The sequence below is a fragment of the Carcharodon carcharias genome, chromosome 1, assembly GCF_017639515.1.
Source record: "Carcharodon carcharias isolate sCarCar2 chromosome 1, sCarCar2.pri, whole genome shotgun sequence".
Taxonomy (NCBI): Eukaryota; Metazoa; Chordata; class Chondrichthyes; order Lamniformes; family Lamnidae; genus Carcharodon; species Carcharodon carcharias.
Window position 1 is genome coordinate 163,010,762 of NC_054467.1, and position 19,146 is coordinate 163,029,907.

General features: G+C 39.9%; 1 protein-coding gene across 1 annotated transcript in view; it reads right to left on the reverse strand.

Moving 5' to 3' along the window:
* Positions 1 to 2,846: 2,846 nt before the first annotated feature.
* Positions 2,847 to 19,146, reverse strand: part of asah1b (N-acylsphingosine amidohydrolase (acid ceramidase) 1b) — a 28,327-nt gene continuing 12,027 nt past the window's right edge. Inside the window, exons 5-14 of the mRNA XM_041198872.1 lie at positions 19,042 to 19,120; positions 16,673 to 16,747; positions 16,223 to 16,268; positions 11,231 to 11,375; positions 8,160 to 8,214; positions 7,278 to 7,359; positions 6,805 to 6,936; positions 6,557 to 6,680; positions 4,513 to 4,569; positions 2,847 to 3,449 (exon numbers count right to left, since the gene is read on the reverse strand). Coding sequence (XP_041054806.1) covers positions 3,360 to 3,449; positions 4,513 to 4,569; positions 6,557 to 6,680; positions 6,805 to 6,936; positions 7,278 to 7,359; positions 8,160 to 8,214; positions 11,231 to 11,375; positions 16,223 to 16,268; positions 16,673 to 16,747; positions 19,042 to 19,120 — 885 coding nt within the window. The 3' untranslated portion in view covers positions 2,847 to 3,359. The remainder of the gene's footprint in view (positions 3,450 to 4,512; positions 4,570 to 6,556; positions 6,681 to 6,804; positions 6,937 to 7,277; positions 7,360 to 8,159; positions 8,215 to 11,230; positions 11,376 to 16,222; positions 16,269 to 16,672; positions 16,748 to 19,041; positions 19,121 to 19,146) is intronic.

Here is a 19,146-nt window from a genome sequence, read left to right on the forward strand (position 1 = left end):
CATTTAGTTGGTCAATTGTGAAGGCACAGCCACCAATGGTGGAGCAATAATAATTGGGGATGCACAAGAGACCAGAATTAAACAAGTGCAGATATCCTGGAGGATTGTGAGAAATGAGATCGGGAGGGACCAGGCCATGGGGGGATTTGAAAACAAGAATGAGAATTTTAAAATCAAGACGTTGCTTGACCTGGTGCCAGTGTAAGTAAGCAAGCACAGGGGTGAAGTGGGAATGGTACTTGCTATGATTAGACACGGTCAGCAGAACTTTTGTTGACCACAATTTTATGGTGGGTGTAGAATGTGGGAGACCAGCCAGGAATGCACTGACCTAGTCTACAGGTAACAAGATATGAATGAAAATTTTGATGTAGATGAGCTGAGACATGGGCTGGGCAACGTAGGTGGAAATAAGCAGGCTTAGTGAAGGCATAATTGAGGCCCAGAGCTCATCTCATGGTCAAACGTGACACCAACTTTGCGAACAAATGGGCTTAATTTCAGGCTGTTGCCAGGGAGAGTGATGGAATTGGTACCTTAGGGACTGAAAACAATGGCCTTAATCTTCCCTATGTTTAGTTGGAAGAAATTTATGCTCATCCGGTTCTAGACGTCAGATAGCAGTTTGACAATTGAGTAACGGTGGCATTGTTGAGAGAAGCGCTGGTAAGATAAGAGCTGGGTGTTGTCAGATATATTGACAATGTCTTTTGATTTCTCTGGTTCCTGGCTTTTTAAATTTCCCAGCATGATCAAAAAATTAAGCAGTGCCACTCAATTGTTTTGTCAGTCCAGCAGCAAAGTGTTTCTCCAAACATAGGCAGAGTTATCCCAATGTATTATGGCATAACTATAGGGAGCAGTTTGCCTCTGTTACCCCACAGCACCATCCTCCAAGTTAACATCAAAGCATATCTGCAGGAAGTGATAGTGGGCTTGAAGCCACATCTGAATACTACCGTCACCAATTGTACCAGCCTAATGGTAAACATTTTGAACCTATATAAAACTCTGGTTAGGAAATTGGCACATTGCAATAATGCACATTGCATCGATTTCTGGTCACACTTTAGGAAGGATGCAAGGATCTTTTAGAGAATGCAGAGTTTTACCAGAATGGTTTTAGGGATGGAGAATTTTAGCTACAATGTTAGATTGGAGAAGCTGAGGTTGTTCTCCTTGAAGCAAGGAGATTGATGGGAGATTTGATAGAGGTGTATAAGGTTATGATAGCTTTAGATAAGGTAGACAAAACTGTTTCCATTAGCTGATGGGACAAGAACTAGGGCACACAGATATAAGGTTTAAAGAATATAAATCAATAGAGATTGAGGTGCTTTGAAGAACCATCCAGCATAAGTTAGTCAGGCCTTCACACATCTGTGCAATTGATCATGCTATCGCAATCCACCGAGAGAGTTGGAATCTCTAATTGAACTAATTATCTCCAAAACTGACAAGTCATTAGCCTGCAGATGGGGATAGATACAAGTTTCCTCTTCTACAGCTTGGTCTCCTCCTCTTAGTCTACTTTCAAACAGGAAAATGCATTAGTGTCAGTAATGATGTTGGGGACAAAAAAAAATAAAAAGAGACACTAGCTGGTGCAGTTCAAAGGCAGAATAAGTTAGTTACAGCAAAAAAAAATCTATCCAAAAGCTTTACCCATAACAGTTTAGCAACGTAGAAACCCATGGGTAAGATTTGGGAGTAATATAAAGGCTGGAAATAAAGACATTTATTCAATTATAAAATTCTTGTCTGTTTTAGACAAGAATTTCCTACATTTGCCCCTAGGCCAACTGGCCCAGCGTAATGGTTTTTGTACCATTAGACTGCAATGCCTTGCTGTGCCAATTAGTTGGACTTTCCAGAAATGTGTAATCATAAATCTCCAGATCTCTTTCAGCTCCTCTCCTACTTAAGATATACTTGGGCCAGGATTTTGCCCTCATTGGGCGGGCTCGGCAGGGGTGATTGGGAGCGGTAGGAAGCAGACTGCCGCCCGTGATGGGGGCTGGTGGGCAATTAAGGGCAGCCTAGTGTGAAACGTGAGCTGCCTGTGGGGATCAGGTAGGGGAGGAGGGTGAGCGGGGAACTTCGAAGGTGCATGCAAGAAAAGTTCCCTGGAGGCACAGAGCTGCCTTAGGGAGATGAAGATTTTGAGGAGTAAAAAAAAATTAAAAATGACTGTCACATGAAAAATGTAATTCAATTAGATGTTTAATGACCTTAATATTGTTGGTGGGTGTTCTGCTGACTTGCACACGCCAGTCAACAAATATTGTGCGAGTGCTCCGTGACGTCAGGATGCTTGCCTGACGTTATCACTCATCATTTTACGCTTGTTTGGGTTGGGCACACGCCCACCTGACAAGCAGAAAATTTGCCCTTCATGAATAGTGTTTTTGTCCAATGTACAACACCTTGCCCTTGTGTTGAGCTTCATCTATCGACATATGTCTAGGTGTTGCTGTAATCTTATGGTTCCTTCCTTTACCAGGCTTGACTGGTCCAGTTATTTGCAAATTTGACCAACTTTCATTGTGTTTCCAAATCCAAGTCAACTAACATGGATTATAATCAAGAGTGGCCCCAGCAGTAATCCGTGAGGCACTCCACTGAGTACACTTTCTCCATCCAGTATAATTTCTTTAACTGGTATCTGCTGCTTTCTCTCAGGTTGAACAGTGCATTCATCTTTTAATAGGGTTGCAAGTTTCATGTGGGGCTACCAAACCAGAACTAAATTGTAAAACCAACAGACTAAGTAATCTACAAATGAAAGTTTGGTTTGGAACTCTTAAGGAATGACTTGCATTATAAAATGAAGGAGTAATGGTAAATTTGAATTTAAATAGTTTTATTCAATAGTTTACCTGGCAAAATGACAATATCCAATATTCATTAAAATATACGTTCATTCTTTAGTTTCTTCTACAAAATAAACCAAATTAAAATCAACTCAATTCTTTTAAATGGAAATTGAAATTAGCAAAGTTTTACCAGTAATGCTAAGTTACTGATTAGTACCAAAGAAGATTGAATAGGATTTTGCTCAGTATATCCCTACGTGCATTTTACTAGAACCAGCCTTCAATAGGAAAAAGGTTCAAATTGAAGTTTACCAAATTAAATATTATATGAGACTTCTTTACATATAATAGCATACATTTTAATATATTTAGCTAAGCTTGAGAGCCTGCTTAGTAGCAAAATTACTCTTTTTTTTTTGCTCATTACCGAATTTCAGTGCCATCAGAAATGTGATATATTTAAAAAGCAGCATATCTGTAGCTCAAACTGCTCAGCGATATTCAGATCCAGCTGTTAAATTCCGCACTGAAGTCTTGTGAAGTCTACCATGGCATACATGGGTCCGGACAGTCACGTAGATATGATTCAAATGTTCCTTCAGAGACTTCCATCAGGGTAGTATATGTAGTCAACTATGAAATACAAAAATTATAAAATCTCTTGGACTCCCTAGGTTCAATCCCAGTACCCATCTGTACACTATTGATATGAATGAACTCAAGCATATAGCAAAAATCAAAGCCAAGTCAGATAGCTTGGCCATCAGATTTAAGTGGTGGAAACGTTACATTCCACATTCAAGAAGGAATCCAACAAATAACACCTGTTCTCAATAAAAAGTTGAGGAAAGCCATTTTTTCCAGAAAGATACATCAGAACCCTGTCCAACTATTAAAAAACAAAAATACATAGTTGAATTCAAAAGTTTGTTTTGTGCATTGATCACTGTGCTAAGAATTTCGCAACATCAGTCAAAATCTGTCTTTTACTCATTTGAACCTGTGTTCTCTCATCCTCGTTTTTCAGTCCTTTGATATTAGGGGTCAGTTAGATGTTTCTCCTATGAACCAATTCCAAGGCATAAATGCCTTTGGCTATGAGTTCAGTTTGCCCTACTGCATTTACAGTAAATTAAAAATAGCAAATCAATTGGAAGATTATGTGCTGGTGAAATATTTCTTGCTAAGTAAAATTGGAATTGACAAAGTGTTCATGTGGAAACTATTTACTGCTTTAGGCCAGCAAAGGGAATAAAGAGTTTTGGACAACCAATTTATGAGAACAAAGAAAATCTAAACAGTACCTAGAGATTAACAAAATAACCAGAGATGATCCAATATTAACAGTATAATTCCTCGAGTGGCTGAGCTCATTGAACCTCTTCACCAAAATAGGTAAAAACCAAAAATCCATGACAGGAGCTCTTTCAAATTTTCCATAACTGAATTCTATTTTTTTTTAGTTGAGATTAGCATCATCATTCAACACAAGCATTACTGGTTTGATTTACCGCAGAAGTGTGATTAGATACTACCAAAAACATTAAAATGGACCAGGAGGGAAACTTGATGAATAAATCAAATCACTGCTGCTCTGAGCTAAAACAAAGAAGTAAGCTGTCTACTCTAGAAAAAGGAGAGAGAGAGAACGTAAAACAGAACCATTTAAAAATGGGACCATTCAATTCATACTCACCTTATTGAGAACAGGCTTTGTTGTCAAAACATCATAAATAGTTTCTATGGAAATATTCTGAAACACACAAACAATAATATATTCCATTACACCTTAAATAAGCAAACAGCACCATCACAAAAATTCTCCAGTTTATAGACATCTATAAAAAACAAAATTCTCTGTTGTCAGATGCCACCCTATCAGTGATATGGAATGTGTTCAAAAGTTACCAACTTTGTCTGGAAAGCTATTAGAAACTGGTAACTTTTCCAATATGTTATGACCACATCTCATGTTAGTTGCTGTGCAAACCAAATCCCAGAGGGAAATTTGGTTTACTGGTCAAATCCTCTTTTTTGCATTCTAACAACGAGAAGACGACATACCAATCTCAGCAGTAAGAGGTCCAGTTACACTTTTGGGTCTTAAAAAATTAAAAGTAAAAGGTTTTATTAATTAATAAAAACTTAAATACACATGATTACAGTTACACAATTAAGGTTAGTCTTACAAAACATTTCCTCCAAAACTCTACTTGGTCAAACCCACAAAAAAGCACTTTCCTGGCAACACTCCCTTATAGATATTTAAATATGGAATCCAGTAATATCACAAGGCAGATTGCTGTAGCTTTAATAAAAGTGTACCAGATGATCTTTATCCTCCTACACGTTACTATGGAATTCACTTCAGGATAAAACTGCTTGCTGCAGCCCAAGACTTCTCAACAGCTCAAACTCCTCTACCTATCTCCAGCTTAATGGCTCAACAGCTATCTCTAGCTCTCTGTACCTCAAAAGCTATCCACAGCAACTCTAATGTACCTTTTTCCCCCTTTCATCTCAGTCCCGTTGTTCTCACATCCCTTTGAAACTCAAACCCTTCCAAATATAAGATCTTCCTTGTTTCCATCTTGCCTTTGCTTTTGGTCAATAAAAATATAATATCCCCACTACTATTTACCTATGGACTCCTGCAGGTTGCAAATATTTTCCTTGGTACCTCTGACTCTCCTTTGAAATTCAACTACCTCCCAACTTATCTAAAAATGCAAATGTTAGATTTAACCTATTTACTTGTACCTCAAACTTAATACCTTTAACTTTTCATGTTTCCAGACAGCCTGACTCCTATCAACCTCTTGCCCAACTTCATTAAATCAGACACCCAGCTTTCCTTACAGAACAACACAATATTCCCCCAAATTTTTAGAAATATCCATTCTCTCACATTTTTATTAATTTAAAAAAATAAATTACTAATTCATCTTTTTCCTCATGATTTTGCTGAATAGTTTAAGTTCCTTTTAATCAGTTGAGTGTATCATATACAGTAAGTCATTGCTTAAAGTCGACTCACTTAACGTTGTTTCACTTTGTCGTTTACCACAAACTCTCTCTCTCATGGCCTACCTGCTCATATGACTTTTCCCGCAGTCTCTTTTCCTCCCATTCCTGGCCTTGCCAACTTCACCCCCTGCCCCACCGTCCCATTACCTGTCCCAGTCTTGCCAACTCCTTCCCCTAACCCCCACCCCAGCTAACTGCACTGACCAATTTCTGCCACTAGATGAAGCCTAGTCTATTTAAAAGTACTGTACTCGAGTAAGAACAAGAACTATAATTTTTGAGAATTAATTTATATATATATTTTGTTTTGCAAGTTATTTCAGTTAGGAATGCATAATGCTGCACATGTATGGTACACAGTATTTCAGCTTGTATATTGGGCATTTCTCACCCAGAGAAAAACAAAGGAACCTAACTCTGGCTTTAACATTATTTCCTATGGGAACCTATGATTCACTTAACGTTGTTTCACTTAAAGTTGCAATTTTCAGGAATGCAATCACAACTTTAAATGAGGACTTGTTGTACCCATATAAACAGTCAGGCCTCTGCAAGGGAAATGAAAACCAAGCCAGAGTTTCAGGAGTTACTCTATTTAAACCTGTGCTTGGAGTTCATAAGATGACATTTTCCTGCATAGACTGCTTGGTAAGATAGCTTCATAGATTATCAGCCATGATCACACTGGTGTTAGTTAGCAAATAAGGACCTACAGCTTGTGTTGTTTGATTCATGCATTTCATTGCTGGAGTTCTACGGTTATCCAGAAACAGTGGGTCCTTCCAATGGTCGTAGTTTGTTTCCAGCACATACCAGGTTCCCTGCTTAAGGTCAAGCCTAGTTTGTACAAAGAAAATGAATTAACATCCAACACCAACAAATTTACTCTCAAGCAATGTTCCACTTCTTTTAAAATGAAGACCAAACGGTATAAATCCTATAGCTACGTCAATGTACTTACTCCCAGATATCCAGACTAGTGGTCCTTGAGCGTGTGATTACACAACCCTCCCCCGACTGGTTGCCACCTAGTATAAAGTAAGCTGGTGCCAGCATTTCTGTATTGGATAATTGGTCCTTGGCTTTTGAGTAACTGCAAGATAAAGTCAGTAATGTTTAGTGAGTAAATTGACAGTAAACATTCCATCAAATTCAAGTCAGGCAGTTTACAGTATCTAGTATAAAATAAGATTTGTCCTGTGAAAAACAACATTTATTTCACACAATTGATGGAGATACTCAGCTTGTCTCTTTAAAATTTGGGCCATGGAGATTGCCTTTGAAAGGATTATTTTGAGATGAAAGATCTATAGAACTAGAAATTACATTTCTATATTCCAAAACAGTTTACAAATGAAGGGTACACAAGTACCTAAACCAGGAAAAGAAATAGCTATCTTCAAAATACAATGCAATCTAAGACAGGCACTATACCTGGTAGCATTCTCCAACACAGATCGGGTGAGGAAACTCATCCACATACCATCCCTTTTACCCAATATCCATTCAATGATGCCTGCAAATCAAGTCAGTATGGACTTAAAAATATAATGTGAATATATCAAATTTAGGTCTAACTTTTTTTTTTAAACATATGTGAAACCTTGTGCTTATACGTTTCCAAATAAAACAGGCAAAGTTATGCTATAACACTTTACCATTTATGATAGATATGATATTTAGATTTCTATTCTGAACTTGCTCACAGCAGGAGATTACCAGGAGGACAGCAGAACGATTTTAGGGATGTCCTCAAAGCATTCTTGAAGAGGTCAAACATGCCTCTGGCTTGGGAGCCCCTGGCTTGTGACCGACCAAAATGGAGAAGGCTTATTTGGGAAGACACCGAATACATCGAGAGACTTCATTGGAATACGTAGACGTGAAGCCAAGACATCAAAGGGAGCACACAAAGCTCCAAAGAACCCATCTACCCAACCCTTCCAGCACCATCTGCCCTGCATGTGGCAGAGTCTGCAGATCGCGTATTGGACTTATCAGCCATCTCCGAACCCATCGAAGTGGAGTGGAAACAAGATACCCTCGGTTCCGAGGGACTGCCTAAGAAGAGGAGAATAATTGGATTATTTAAAATAACAATTGCGTGGGAGCTGGCTGTGGGTCTTCTCAATATTTCAAAAGAAAATGTTCTTGAAGGTGATTTAAATAAATTAAAATTTCTGTAAGCATTCCATACAATAGTATAAGTTTGTGAAAAATACTAGGCATCACTAAAGGAGGAATAAATGTTAGAAAAATTAAAAAGTTTTGCTGAAATAATTTAAGAGTCTGAATGCTAATCCGACTGGTAATTACCAATATATCCTCCATCGATGCTGAAACGCTCATTCATTGTAAGTGTAAACATCTTCTGCAAAAACAGAAACTTGGGTTATCCATTATAGTAAGGTCCTCAAAATTTCACTGTATATTACCTTGTGATTAATTTAGAATATATTAATATTGCTGTTGGCAATGATTTTTAGATGGTTAGAGACAACATCTTAAATTTATAACTTTATTCAGACCAGAGTGGCTACTATGAGAAATAGAAAACCTTTACTAATCCAATAGGGAGTACGCTACTGAGGTTGCAGCAGAGGGAAATCATTATCTGATGTGAGAATTCAGATTTACAAGGATGATACCAGAACCAAGAGGTTATACTTAGCAGAAAGATTGAATAGACTGGGGCTTCCTTCTTTAGAAAAGAAAAAGGTGAGGGGTGACCTTAGAGGTTTTAATATTATGGAAGGGTTTGATGGGGTAGACATGGAGTACTTTTCTCCATCTGTGGTGGTGTCTAAAACCAGAGGTCACAAGTTGGTCACTAATAAATCTAATAGGGAATTCAGGGGAAACTTTACCCAGAGTGGTTAGAATGTGGAACTCAACATCACAAGGAGTAACTGAGGCAAATAGCTTACAGAGGAAGCCAGATGAATATATAAGAGAAAGAAATAGAAATGACTCATTTCTGTGCTCTACATTCTATGTATGCTGACACTAGGTCCACAAATGGAAATGTCTTCTACTCCCCAACACTATGAGGACCACAGCCTCTCAGATTTTTAAGTGTACAAGGAGGAAAAGCACTGCTGTGTTGTAATGCACTGAGAGAACATTTCTTCTTCTCTGATATTATATAATGGATGCAAAATGATTTTTCCCAAAGTACTTGCAGAGCCAATCCCATTAATTACTTTCTATTAACATCTTTGTACAGGGCTCGACTTTGCCCCTGCCTCAGCTCACCTGCTGCTTAAACCTTAAAAAAGCATGAATAAACTATTGCAATGCACTAATTTGATCTCCCACATTCTATATTCCGTAAACTTGAAGCCCTCTGCCTGAATCCTAACTCAGAACTGGTCTATTAACTTATCACCCTTGTGCTCGCTGACCTACAATGACTCCCAGCTAAGTCTCATCTTGATTTTAGAATTCTCATCCTTTTCTTCCCCAAATCACTATGGCCTTGCCCCACCCCATGCTCTTTCCATAATCTCCTCCAACCTGGCAACCTCCGAAATATCTGCATTCATCTAATTTTAATCATTCCACCATTGGTGGCTGCACCTTTGGGTGCCTAGACCCCAATCACTGGAATTCTCCCCCCTCCCCCCACACCTCTCTAGCTTGCTCTCCTCCTTTAAGACACTCCTTAAAACCTAGCTCTTTTACCAATTTCTTCAGTGGAATTCTATGGTGTCTTACTCACTACCAATTTGCAAAAGCCTGTCCACCATCTCAAAGGCACAAGCCAGGAGTGTGATGGAACACTCTCCACTTGCCTCGATGAATGTAGCTCCAACAAAACCAAAGAAGCTCGACACCATCCAGGACAAAGCAGCCCATTTGATCAGTGCCCCATCCACCCCCTTAAACATTCACTTCTTCCACCATCAGTGCTTAGAGACAGCAGTCTGTACCACCTCCAAGATGCATTGCAGCAACTCACCAAGGCTTCTTCAACTGCACCTTCCAAATCCATGACCTCTACCACCTGGAAGGTCAAGGGCAGCAGACTCATGGGAACACCACCATTTGCAGGTTCCCCTCCAAGTCACTCACCATCTTGACTTGAAACTATATCACTGTTCCTTCACGTCACTGGGTCAAAAACCTGCAACTCTCTTCCTAAAGGCAAAGGATGTAATTACACCAGATGGACTGCAGTGGGTCATGGCAGTGGCTCACCACCACATTCTCAGGGAAATTAGGGATGGACACCAATGGTGGCCTTGCCAGTGATATTCACATCCCATGAAATAATTAACAACAAAAAGCTTTTAGTCCTCTGGACCTAATATCTGCTTATGTGGCTCCCATATTCTAGAATGTTCAGTGTTGCATTTTGTTTTATAATGCTCCTGTGAAGCCTTGGGGTGTTTCATTGTTAAAAAGTTGATGCATTATATAACATCACAATTTGATATTAAGGATTTACTTGGGGCAGGATTTTTTGCTCGGCATGTAGGCGCACGCCCGACAAGCCCGAGCGTGAAATAAAGCATGTCGATGTCGGCAGAGCACGCACCGGAGCTGGTATTACCCCCACCGACAATTATAAGGCCATTAAGTTAACAATTGTGCAGAATTTCTCACTGCCCGTTCAACCTAACGGTTGGCGGGCAGGTGAAAAGGCCAAGTGACCTTTGCACCTTTTAGGAAACCTCATCCACGGGCGGGATGAGGTTTCCTAAAGCAGTTAAAATTAAATAAAAATTTTACACTTGAATTAAAAACATGTCCCTGCTCATGTGACAGAGTCACATGAGGGAATATATTTTATGACATTTTTATTTTGTTCATTAGTATTTTTAAACAGTGTTTCATCTCCCTGAGGTAGCTCCATGCCTCTGGGAGATTGAAGTGCTTTATCACACACACGTGCAAAGTTCACGCTAGGCCTGCTCACACTACTCCCCCCACCTGCACAGGTAGCTCTCAGTGCTGCCGCTTGCGTTCCACGTTGGGCGGGCCTTAATTGGCCTACCTGTGTAAAATTGCAGTGCGGTGCCGATTGCAGGCGGCAGTTGGCTTCCCAATTTTGCCCTTGGTTATTCCAACTTGGAACTACTGACTAAGCTTTAGATATCAAAAAGGAAAATCAATTGTATGCCAAGAATTTTGATAGCTCTTAACCTCAAGTTTCTAAACTATTTAAACCAGTTGTGCCTAAACTGTGGCTCATGTGCCAAGTTCAGCCCCCAGGCTCAAAATTCTTTTCCCTGGATGGCACTGAATTTCACTGACAAATACAGCAATGTGGCTTCATCTGAAGGAGATACATAACAGGTTTTAGAGCAGCACATGAGGTCTTGAAGCCGATATAGATTAGAAGGCAAAGACAGAAATGGTTTTAGTATTCCTCAATAACGTACTGGTCTCATGCCAGTCAGCATTCCGACATATCCAGCAAAATTAGTGGATTTAAATACGGTTTTGTTGTTCCTTTGGAAATTGAGATTAACTGTTAGAGGTCTCAGATATTCTGGAATCCTCCAGCTCTGGTTTTTGGAATCCCATCTGTGGAAAGAAAATAGAAGCTTGACTGATACTTAAGATTAAGGAAATAACTACGTTTTTCCAAAACACTGGCCTAGCATTGGCACCAATTAAAAACAGTTCCCCACCCCACTGACAAAAGCCTCAAATAATATATTTTGTTTTAACTCAATCAAGTGTTTGGACATATTTAGCAGCACACATTTGACATTTTATACAATGCCATACCAATTTAACCAAATCAGTTTGTGAATATAGTTAAGATCTAACAAAGACTTTAACTTATAAGCTGTAGAATAGTATTTACGAAGAATAAGCATAATATAGTATTAGTCAGAGTTAGACAAAAACTTCACATCACTTTTGGCCTCTTTAAGCTATTGAGAGGCTGCTTAATGATTGTAGATCGGTGAACCAACACAATGGCTGCCCACAACTGATCCACTGAGGAAACTGTCATTTTTAATGGAAAGCCCAACAAGGGAGGGGGCAGTTCTGGACCTAATATTCAGAAATGAGCCCGGGCAGGTGGAAAGGAAATCAGTAGGGGAGCATTATGGAGATAGTGACCATAACTCAGTTAGATTTAAGATAGTTATGGAAAGGGATAAGATTGGGCAGGGAATAAAAGTCCTAAACTGGGAAAGGCTAATTTTACTAAGATGAGAAACGATTTGGCCCAAGTGAACTGGGAGCAGCTACTTGCAGATAAGTGCGGCATTCAAGGAGGAAATAGTGAGTGTACAGGGCAAATACGTTCCCATAAAGACAAAGTTGGGGAGGGGGGGGGGAACCAAGTCTGGAGAGCCCTGGATGTCAAGGGACATAAAGGTTAAGATTAAGAAGGAAAGAGAAGCTTATGGTAGATACCGAGGGCTCAATACGGTAGAGTCCCTAGTGGGGGGAACCTAAAAAGGAAATTAGGAAAGCTAAGAGAGTGCATGAGAAAGCATTGGTGGATAGAATAAAGGAAAACCTAAAGGTTTTTTTTAATGTAGGAAGACCAGAGAATAACTAGGGAAAGAGTAGAGCCAAGTAGGGACCACAGAGGTAACCTGTGTATGGACCCAGAAGATGTGGGTACAGTCCTCGATGAATACTTTGCATCGGTCTTCACAATGGAAAAGGACAACGCAGGTATGGACATCAGGGTGGAGGACTGTGAAATATTGGAGGAAATTAACAGAGAGAGGAGGTACTAGCAGGTTTAGTGGCCTTAAAAGTGGATAAATCCACAGGCCCGGATGAGATGTATCCCAGGCTGTTGAAGGAGGCTAGGGAAGAGATATCAGGGGCCCTGGCAGTAATTTTCAAATCCTCTCTGGCCACAGGTGAGGTGCTAGAGGACTGGAAGACTGCTAACATTGTCTCAATATTAAAAAAGGGAGGAAGGGATAGACCAGGAAATTACAGGCCAGTCAGTCTAACCTCGACAGCGGGAAATTACTAGAAATAATTCTGAGGGACAGAAGATATCTGCACTTGGAGATATACTATTAATCAGGGATGGTCAGCATGGATTTGTTAAGGGAAAGTTGTGTTTGACAAACTTAATTGCATTTTTTTGAGGAGGTAACCAGGAATGTTGATGAGGGTAATGCATTTGATGTGGTCCACATGGACTTTAGCAAAGCTTTTGATAAGGTCCCTCATGGCAGACTGGTCAAGAAAGTAATGGGATCCAAGGCAAAGTGGCACGTTGGATCCAAAATTGGCTGAGAGGCAGGAAGCAGAGGGTGATGGTAGAGGGATGTTTGTGACTGGAAGTGGGGTTCTGCAGGACTTGGTACTGGGGCCCTTGCTGCTTGTGGTGTACATAAATGATTCGGACTTAAACGTAGGAGGTATGATCAAGAAGTTCGTGGATGACACGAAAATTGGCAGGGTGGTAAATAGTGAGGAGGATAGCTGTAAACTGCAGGAGAATATGAATGGACTGGTCAGGGGGGCACAGCAGTGGCAAATGGAATTCAACCTGGAAAAGTATAAGGTAATGTACTTGGGGAGGACTAAAAAGGCAGGGGACTACGCTATGAATGGCAGGACCCTGGAAAGTACTGAAGATCAGAGGGACCTTGGTGTACATATCCACAGATCCCTGAACTTAGCAGGGTAGGTAGATAAGGTGGTTAAGAAGGCAAATGAATACTTGTATTCTATGCCTTGGCTATTAAAGGCAAGAGCAGGGAGGTTATGCTGGAATTATATAAAAACACTGGTTAGGCCACAACTGGAGTACTGCATGCAGCTCTGGTTACCAGATTATAGGAAGGATGTGATTGCAATGGAGAGGTTGTAGAGGAGATTTACTAGGATGCTGCCTGGGCTGGAGGGTCTATGAGGAAAGATTGGATAGGCTGGGGTTGTTTTCCTTGGAACAGCGAAGGTTGAGAAGGGTCCTGAGGTGTATAAGATTATGAGGGGTATAGATAGATTGGGTGGATAGGAAGGCACTTTATCCATTAGTAGAGTGGTCAATAACCAGGGGACATAGATTTAAGGTAAGAGGTAGATGGCCTAAGATGGGGGTTGAGGAGAACCTTTTTCACCCAGAGGGTGGCGGGAGTCTGGAAATCACTGCCTGAAAGGGTGGTTCAGTCAGAAACTCTCAGAACATAAGAAATATTTAGATATCCACTTGCGCTGCCATAGCCTCCAGGGCTATGGGCCAAGCGCTGGAGAATGGGATTAGTGTACTCAGATCTTTGTTGACCAGTGCGGACATGATGGGCTGAATGGCTTAATTCATGAGTCTGAGCTTTAAAAAAGTGGCTAATTGATTCTTTTCTCACCTCCCAACTGAAACAGTGTATGGCTCCACAAGGCTGGACACCAATTTGTCATTCAAGGAGCACACAAGTACTAATCTTATTCACACATGTATGCTTCCACGTGCTAAATAATGATCAAGAGCAGTTTGATATTTCCCTCATTAACTCAGATTCTGGGGCCAATTCCTCAGTTTAGCCACAGACTGTGGTTGAACCTTCCAGGTTAAACTGAGCAAATTCAGAGCAAACCAATTAGGATTCTGTAATAAAAACAGAAAATGCTGGAATACTCAGCAGGTCTTCCAGCACCTGTAGAGATAGAGAGAAACAGACCTAAAACATGAACTCCGTTTTTCTCTCTCTCTGATTTTATTTCTGATTTCCAGCATCTGCAGTATTTTATTTTTGTTTTCAATTAGGATTCTGCCTGGCCCAAGGAGAATTTTAAAACTTGAACAAAAAGCCAAAAGGATAGTTCCCCTAGAGGAGACGCCATCACTAAAATCAGTACTTCTCACTACTTTCAAAAAGGATTAATATCATACACTTTTTAAGTTACCTTTTCACCTGAGATTTATATAAAAGGCAACTGATATTATAAAAAAAGCATTCTCATGAAAACAAAAACAAAAATTGCTGAGAAAACCCAGGAGGTCTGATAGCATCTGTGGAGAGGAAGACACAGTTAACATTTTGAATCCATATGACTCTTCATCAGAACTAAAGAGAAATAGAAATGTGGTGAAATATAAGTAGTTTAAGGGGTGCGGAACAGGTGGAGCTGGATAGAGGGCCAGTGATAAGTGGAGGCAAAGGAGAGATTGCCAAAGATGTCATAAACAAAAGGTCAAAGGGGTGTTGACGGTGGTGATATTTTCTAAGGAATGTGCTAATGGTGACATTAAGGGTAGAAAGCAGGATGAGCAAATGACAGATGGCCCTAGTGAGGGTGGAGTAGGGAGAAGGGATTGAAATGGGCTAAAATGTGGAGATAAAAAAATGGATGGAAATAAATTTTAAAATTAATAATAGAAGTAGGTGGGAAAAGAAAAATAAAAATATATATAAAAAATAAATAAAATAATTATTAGAAAAAAGGGGATGAAGTTGTTGAACTCAAAGTTAAGTCCGGAAGGCTGTCAAGTGCCTAATCGGAAGATGAGGGGCTGTTCCTTCAGTTTGTGTTGCGCTTCACTGGAACATTGCAGCAGGCCAAGGACGGATATGTGGGCATGACAGCAGGGTGGTGTGTTGAAATGGCAAGCAACAGGGAGGTCTGGGTCATGCTTGTGGACAGACCGAAGATGTTCTGCAAAGTGGTCACAGACTGCGTTTGGTCTCTCCAATGCAGAGGAAACCGCATTAGGAGCAGCGAATGCAGTAGACTAAATTGAGGGAAGTGCAAGTGAAGTGCTACTTCACTTGAAAGAAGTGTTTGGGCCCTTGGACGGTGAGGAGGGGGAAAGTAAAGGGGCAGGTGTTGCATGTTCTGCAGTTGCATGGGAAGGTGCCATGGGAGAGGGTTGATGGGTAGGGGATGATGGAGGAGTGGACCAGGGTGTCCCGGAGGGAACGGTCCCTACGGAATGCTGACAAGGGGTGAAGGGAAGATGTATTTGGTGGAGTCATACTGGAGTTGGTGGAAATGGTGGAAGATGATCCTTTGAATCTGGAGGCTGATGGGGTGATAAGTGACAACAAGGAGGACCCTATCATGGTTTTGGGAGGGAGAGGAAAGTGTGAGGGCAGAGGCGCGGGAGATGGGCCGGACATGGCTGAGGGCCCTGTCAATCACCGTGGGTGGAAAATCTCAGTTAAGGAAGACATGTCAGAAGAACATTCCCATGAAAAGTTATATATTTATAAATTCAAACTGATACTTCTCTATTTATATTACTGTGGTAAACCATTTCTAGTCTTAGTTCCCTCCCTGCAACGAAACGTACAAAATCTAAGAGTGACTCTAGCCATTTGAAGCAATAATGCTTCGATTTAAGCTAATAATGGTCATATCTTAGACTGAAATTCACCTACCACGAATACTACCCGGAAATGTTCCCTCCCCTGCCCCCATCCCATAAACAAGAAGGTTCTTACCCAAGGAATAATCCAAAATCCAGATTTCTGGCATGGTACAATCTCCCTAAAGTCAAGGATAAATATGTTCAGGTCTTCTACCACATCAGCCTCAACAATGCAAATAATAGTTTGAATCTTTAGAATCCATTTAGATTTGTAGCTTGCTTTTTCCTATCCCGTAGTCAAGGAAAATTAAATCCATTGTGTGTAGCAGGAACAGGAAAGACATACAAATAAAGGATTGAAGCAGTCAACAGATTTTGTAATTTGGGATACTGCATGTGTTTTGACATAAGGGCGACATCAAGGGCTGTCTAATTACCCAAATTGTGACTAAATAAAAGTTCAAATATTTGATATATATCTTGCATGTAGAAATATTTTTACCAAATGATTCAGTTAATTTCTTTACCACTCCCCAATAAAATATGAACACAAGTTGAGAAATCTTTACAGTTGATGACATACCTGCTCTGTCTTCAGCTACGAGCGAAGTGCACACTGTGAACACTTCATAGAAGATATTAAATAACATAACTTCCCCTGATTAGAGAAAATAAAGCGGTTAAGAAATATAGAAGTCAATTTCCAGTTTGACAATTCAGTTTAAATGCCTTCAAGTTCTGTGAATCATGCCTACACATTTTACAATCTGAAGCCACACTAAAGTTCCTCCTCTTCTTAACTTATGATCAAGAAGAGGAATGACACTGTTGGGGAAAAAACATACTTCCACTTTTGGCACAATATGTCACCATCAAGTACTTCCTTGTCATAGATGGAAAGCAGAATAATCGCAGCACAACCCATCCCCACTTTACACTGTCCCAAGAATGGGCATAACCCCAAAAGTATCTTAAATTGAAGTGACTTTTTGTGTTTCCAATACTGAGCTTGTTTATGGCATAGTTTTAGTGGAATCAGAATTGAACAGTAATATGGAAGAAAGGTTGAGCTATATGGGGCTGCTCCTTCTAAAATTAGATTGATAATTGATTGCCCAAATTTATTTCACCCTTTCACACAAAGAGAAGTTCTTCCTATTAAACTTAGGCTTGATTCAAAAGCTCCAGGATCAAAGTTCTAGATAATAAAGTGATCTCTGACAGATCCCAGAGAAGACAATTCAATATAACTGAATACTGATCATTTCTGCTTGACCATAACCATCTAGTACAGTAACTACTGTATAGTAAAATTACTCAATCTGGTCATAACAGAGGAACACAATGATTTTGTGATTTATTTTTTACTACTAGTTCATGAAAGAATTAACTACAAACAATGCTAGTGACTGTAACTTGGCTCACATATGGCACAGATTTTTAAAAAAATGATTAGAAATGGTTAACTAGAAAATATAAACAATTACAGAAACCTGGTTACAGTCTAATATAGTTCAGAATGTTTCACTTAATAGTTGATCAGTAATAGGTTTTCCTTGAAGCAGAGTGTTAGGGATAAAGAGCCATTGAGAATCATCATAATCTTATGGCCATTTCATACCTATTTTATAAGCCTACATAACACGTCACACTACTTCAAAATTGTGCAAAACTGATACATGTTGATGCTAAGCTATTGTTTAAATGAAAAAATTGCAGTCTAAGCCATGCACCATCATATCTAGTGTTGCAGTTAATCTCATGGAATGGCTCATGCATTAAACTGGAAAAGCTAGTGGTTCATAATGGTCATCTACGTCAGGAATGAGAGCAACAAATTCTAAAACTGGACTCACTGGCGAGTAGGAGATCAGCTCTCGGTAAGTAGTATAAAACTGTTAAAATTTTAGTTCAATTTTAAAAAGTAAGCTTAGATTTTAAACTATGTAACAGCAAGTCACTTCACAGCCAACGAGGGGTCAACCGCAAGTAGAGCAGGCGTTAGATAGTATACGGCTGGGGGCTGACTGACCAGTTGAAACTGGTTTATGTCCAAAGGGATGTATAAAGAGAAGCAGTTGTGTGGGCTGCAGTTCGAGCTGTGAGCATGTCACAGAATGATTAAAGACTTCCAAAATAGGAATTTGGAAAGTGGACATTTGGTGTTGAACAAGGCAGTGGTGGCAGGTAGACTAGCTAATATATGCAAGACATAGAAAGTCTGAAATAGAACAAACTACCTAAACCTAAAAATGGCAGCACAGCTGTGGGAGATTCAAGTATCAGGTGTTGACTTGGGCAAAGATCTGCAGGAAGGGTCACATTGTGAGCTCAAAATGTCAGAACCTGACATATCAGGGATGGAGAAAAGCTTTTGGAGTAGGAGTTTGAGACTGTAGTCACAACTGTGAGAATGGGAGCAAGCAGTGAAGGAGGAAAGATGCTGACCATCTAAGGGAAAGGGAAAAGCAGGAAGGAAAGGTTAAAATGAGAAGGCCGAGAGCACATATTCTTAGCTTTGAAGCTCTAGTTTTGGGATGGGGAAATGAGGACTCAATTGGGCCATCAAATAAAAATCAGAGGTACAAATATTAAAAAAAAGATTTGGATTGAGGAGAAAGAGATTAGTTAGTAGTTTCAAAAAGCCATGGATAGAGATTAAAAACTAATTAAAATTGAAGGGGTCTTCCTACAAGAGTAATAATGAAAAAACTAACAGAAATCAATTAGAAGTAGCCAGCAAAGGTGCAACAGTTTGACAAACCTCAGAATTCTTTGGACAGGTAACAGACATAATAGCTGGGGGGTAATGCAGTGGATTTAGTGTACACGAGACAACATTATTAAGTAACAATATCCATATTAACAGATTATACGTGATGCAGTCAAATCCAAGAATAAACAGACAATTGCTATGACAAATGGTATCTATTGTACAAGTGAGCATCATACCCAAGGGTACTCCTGACACATCTGCAATTCCCTTTAGTTCTTCATTAAATGGGGAAGGAAGCGTATCTACAAGTGGAGCCTGGAAGAAAAGTTGCATTTAAAATT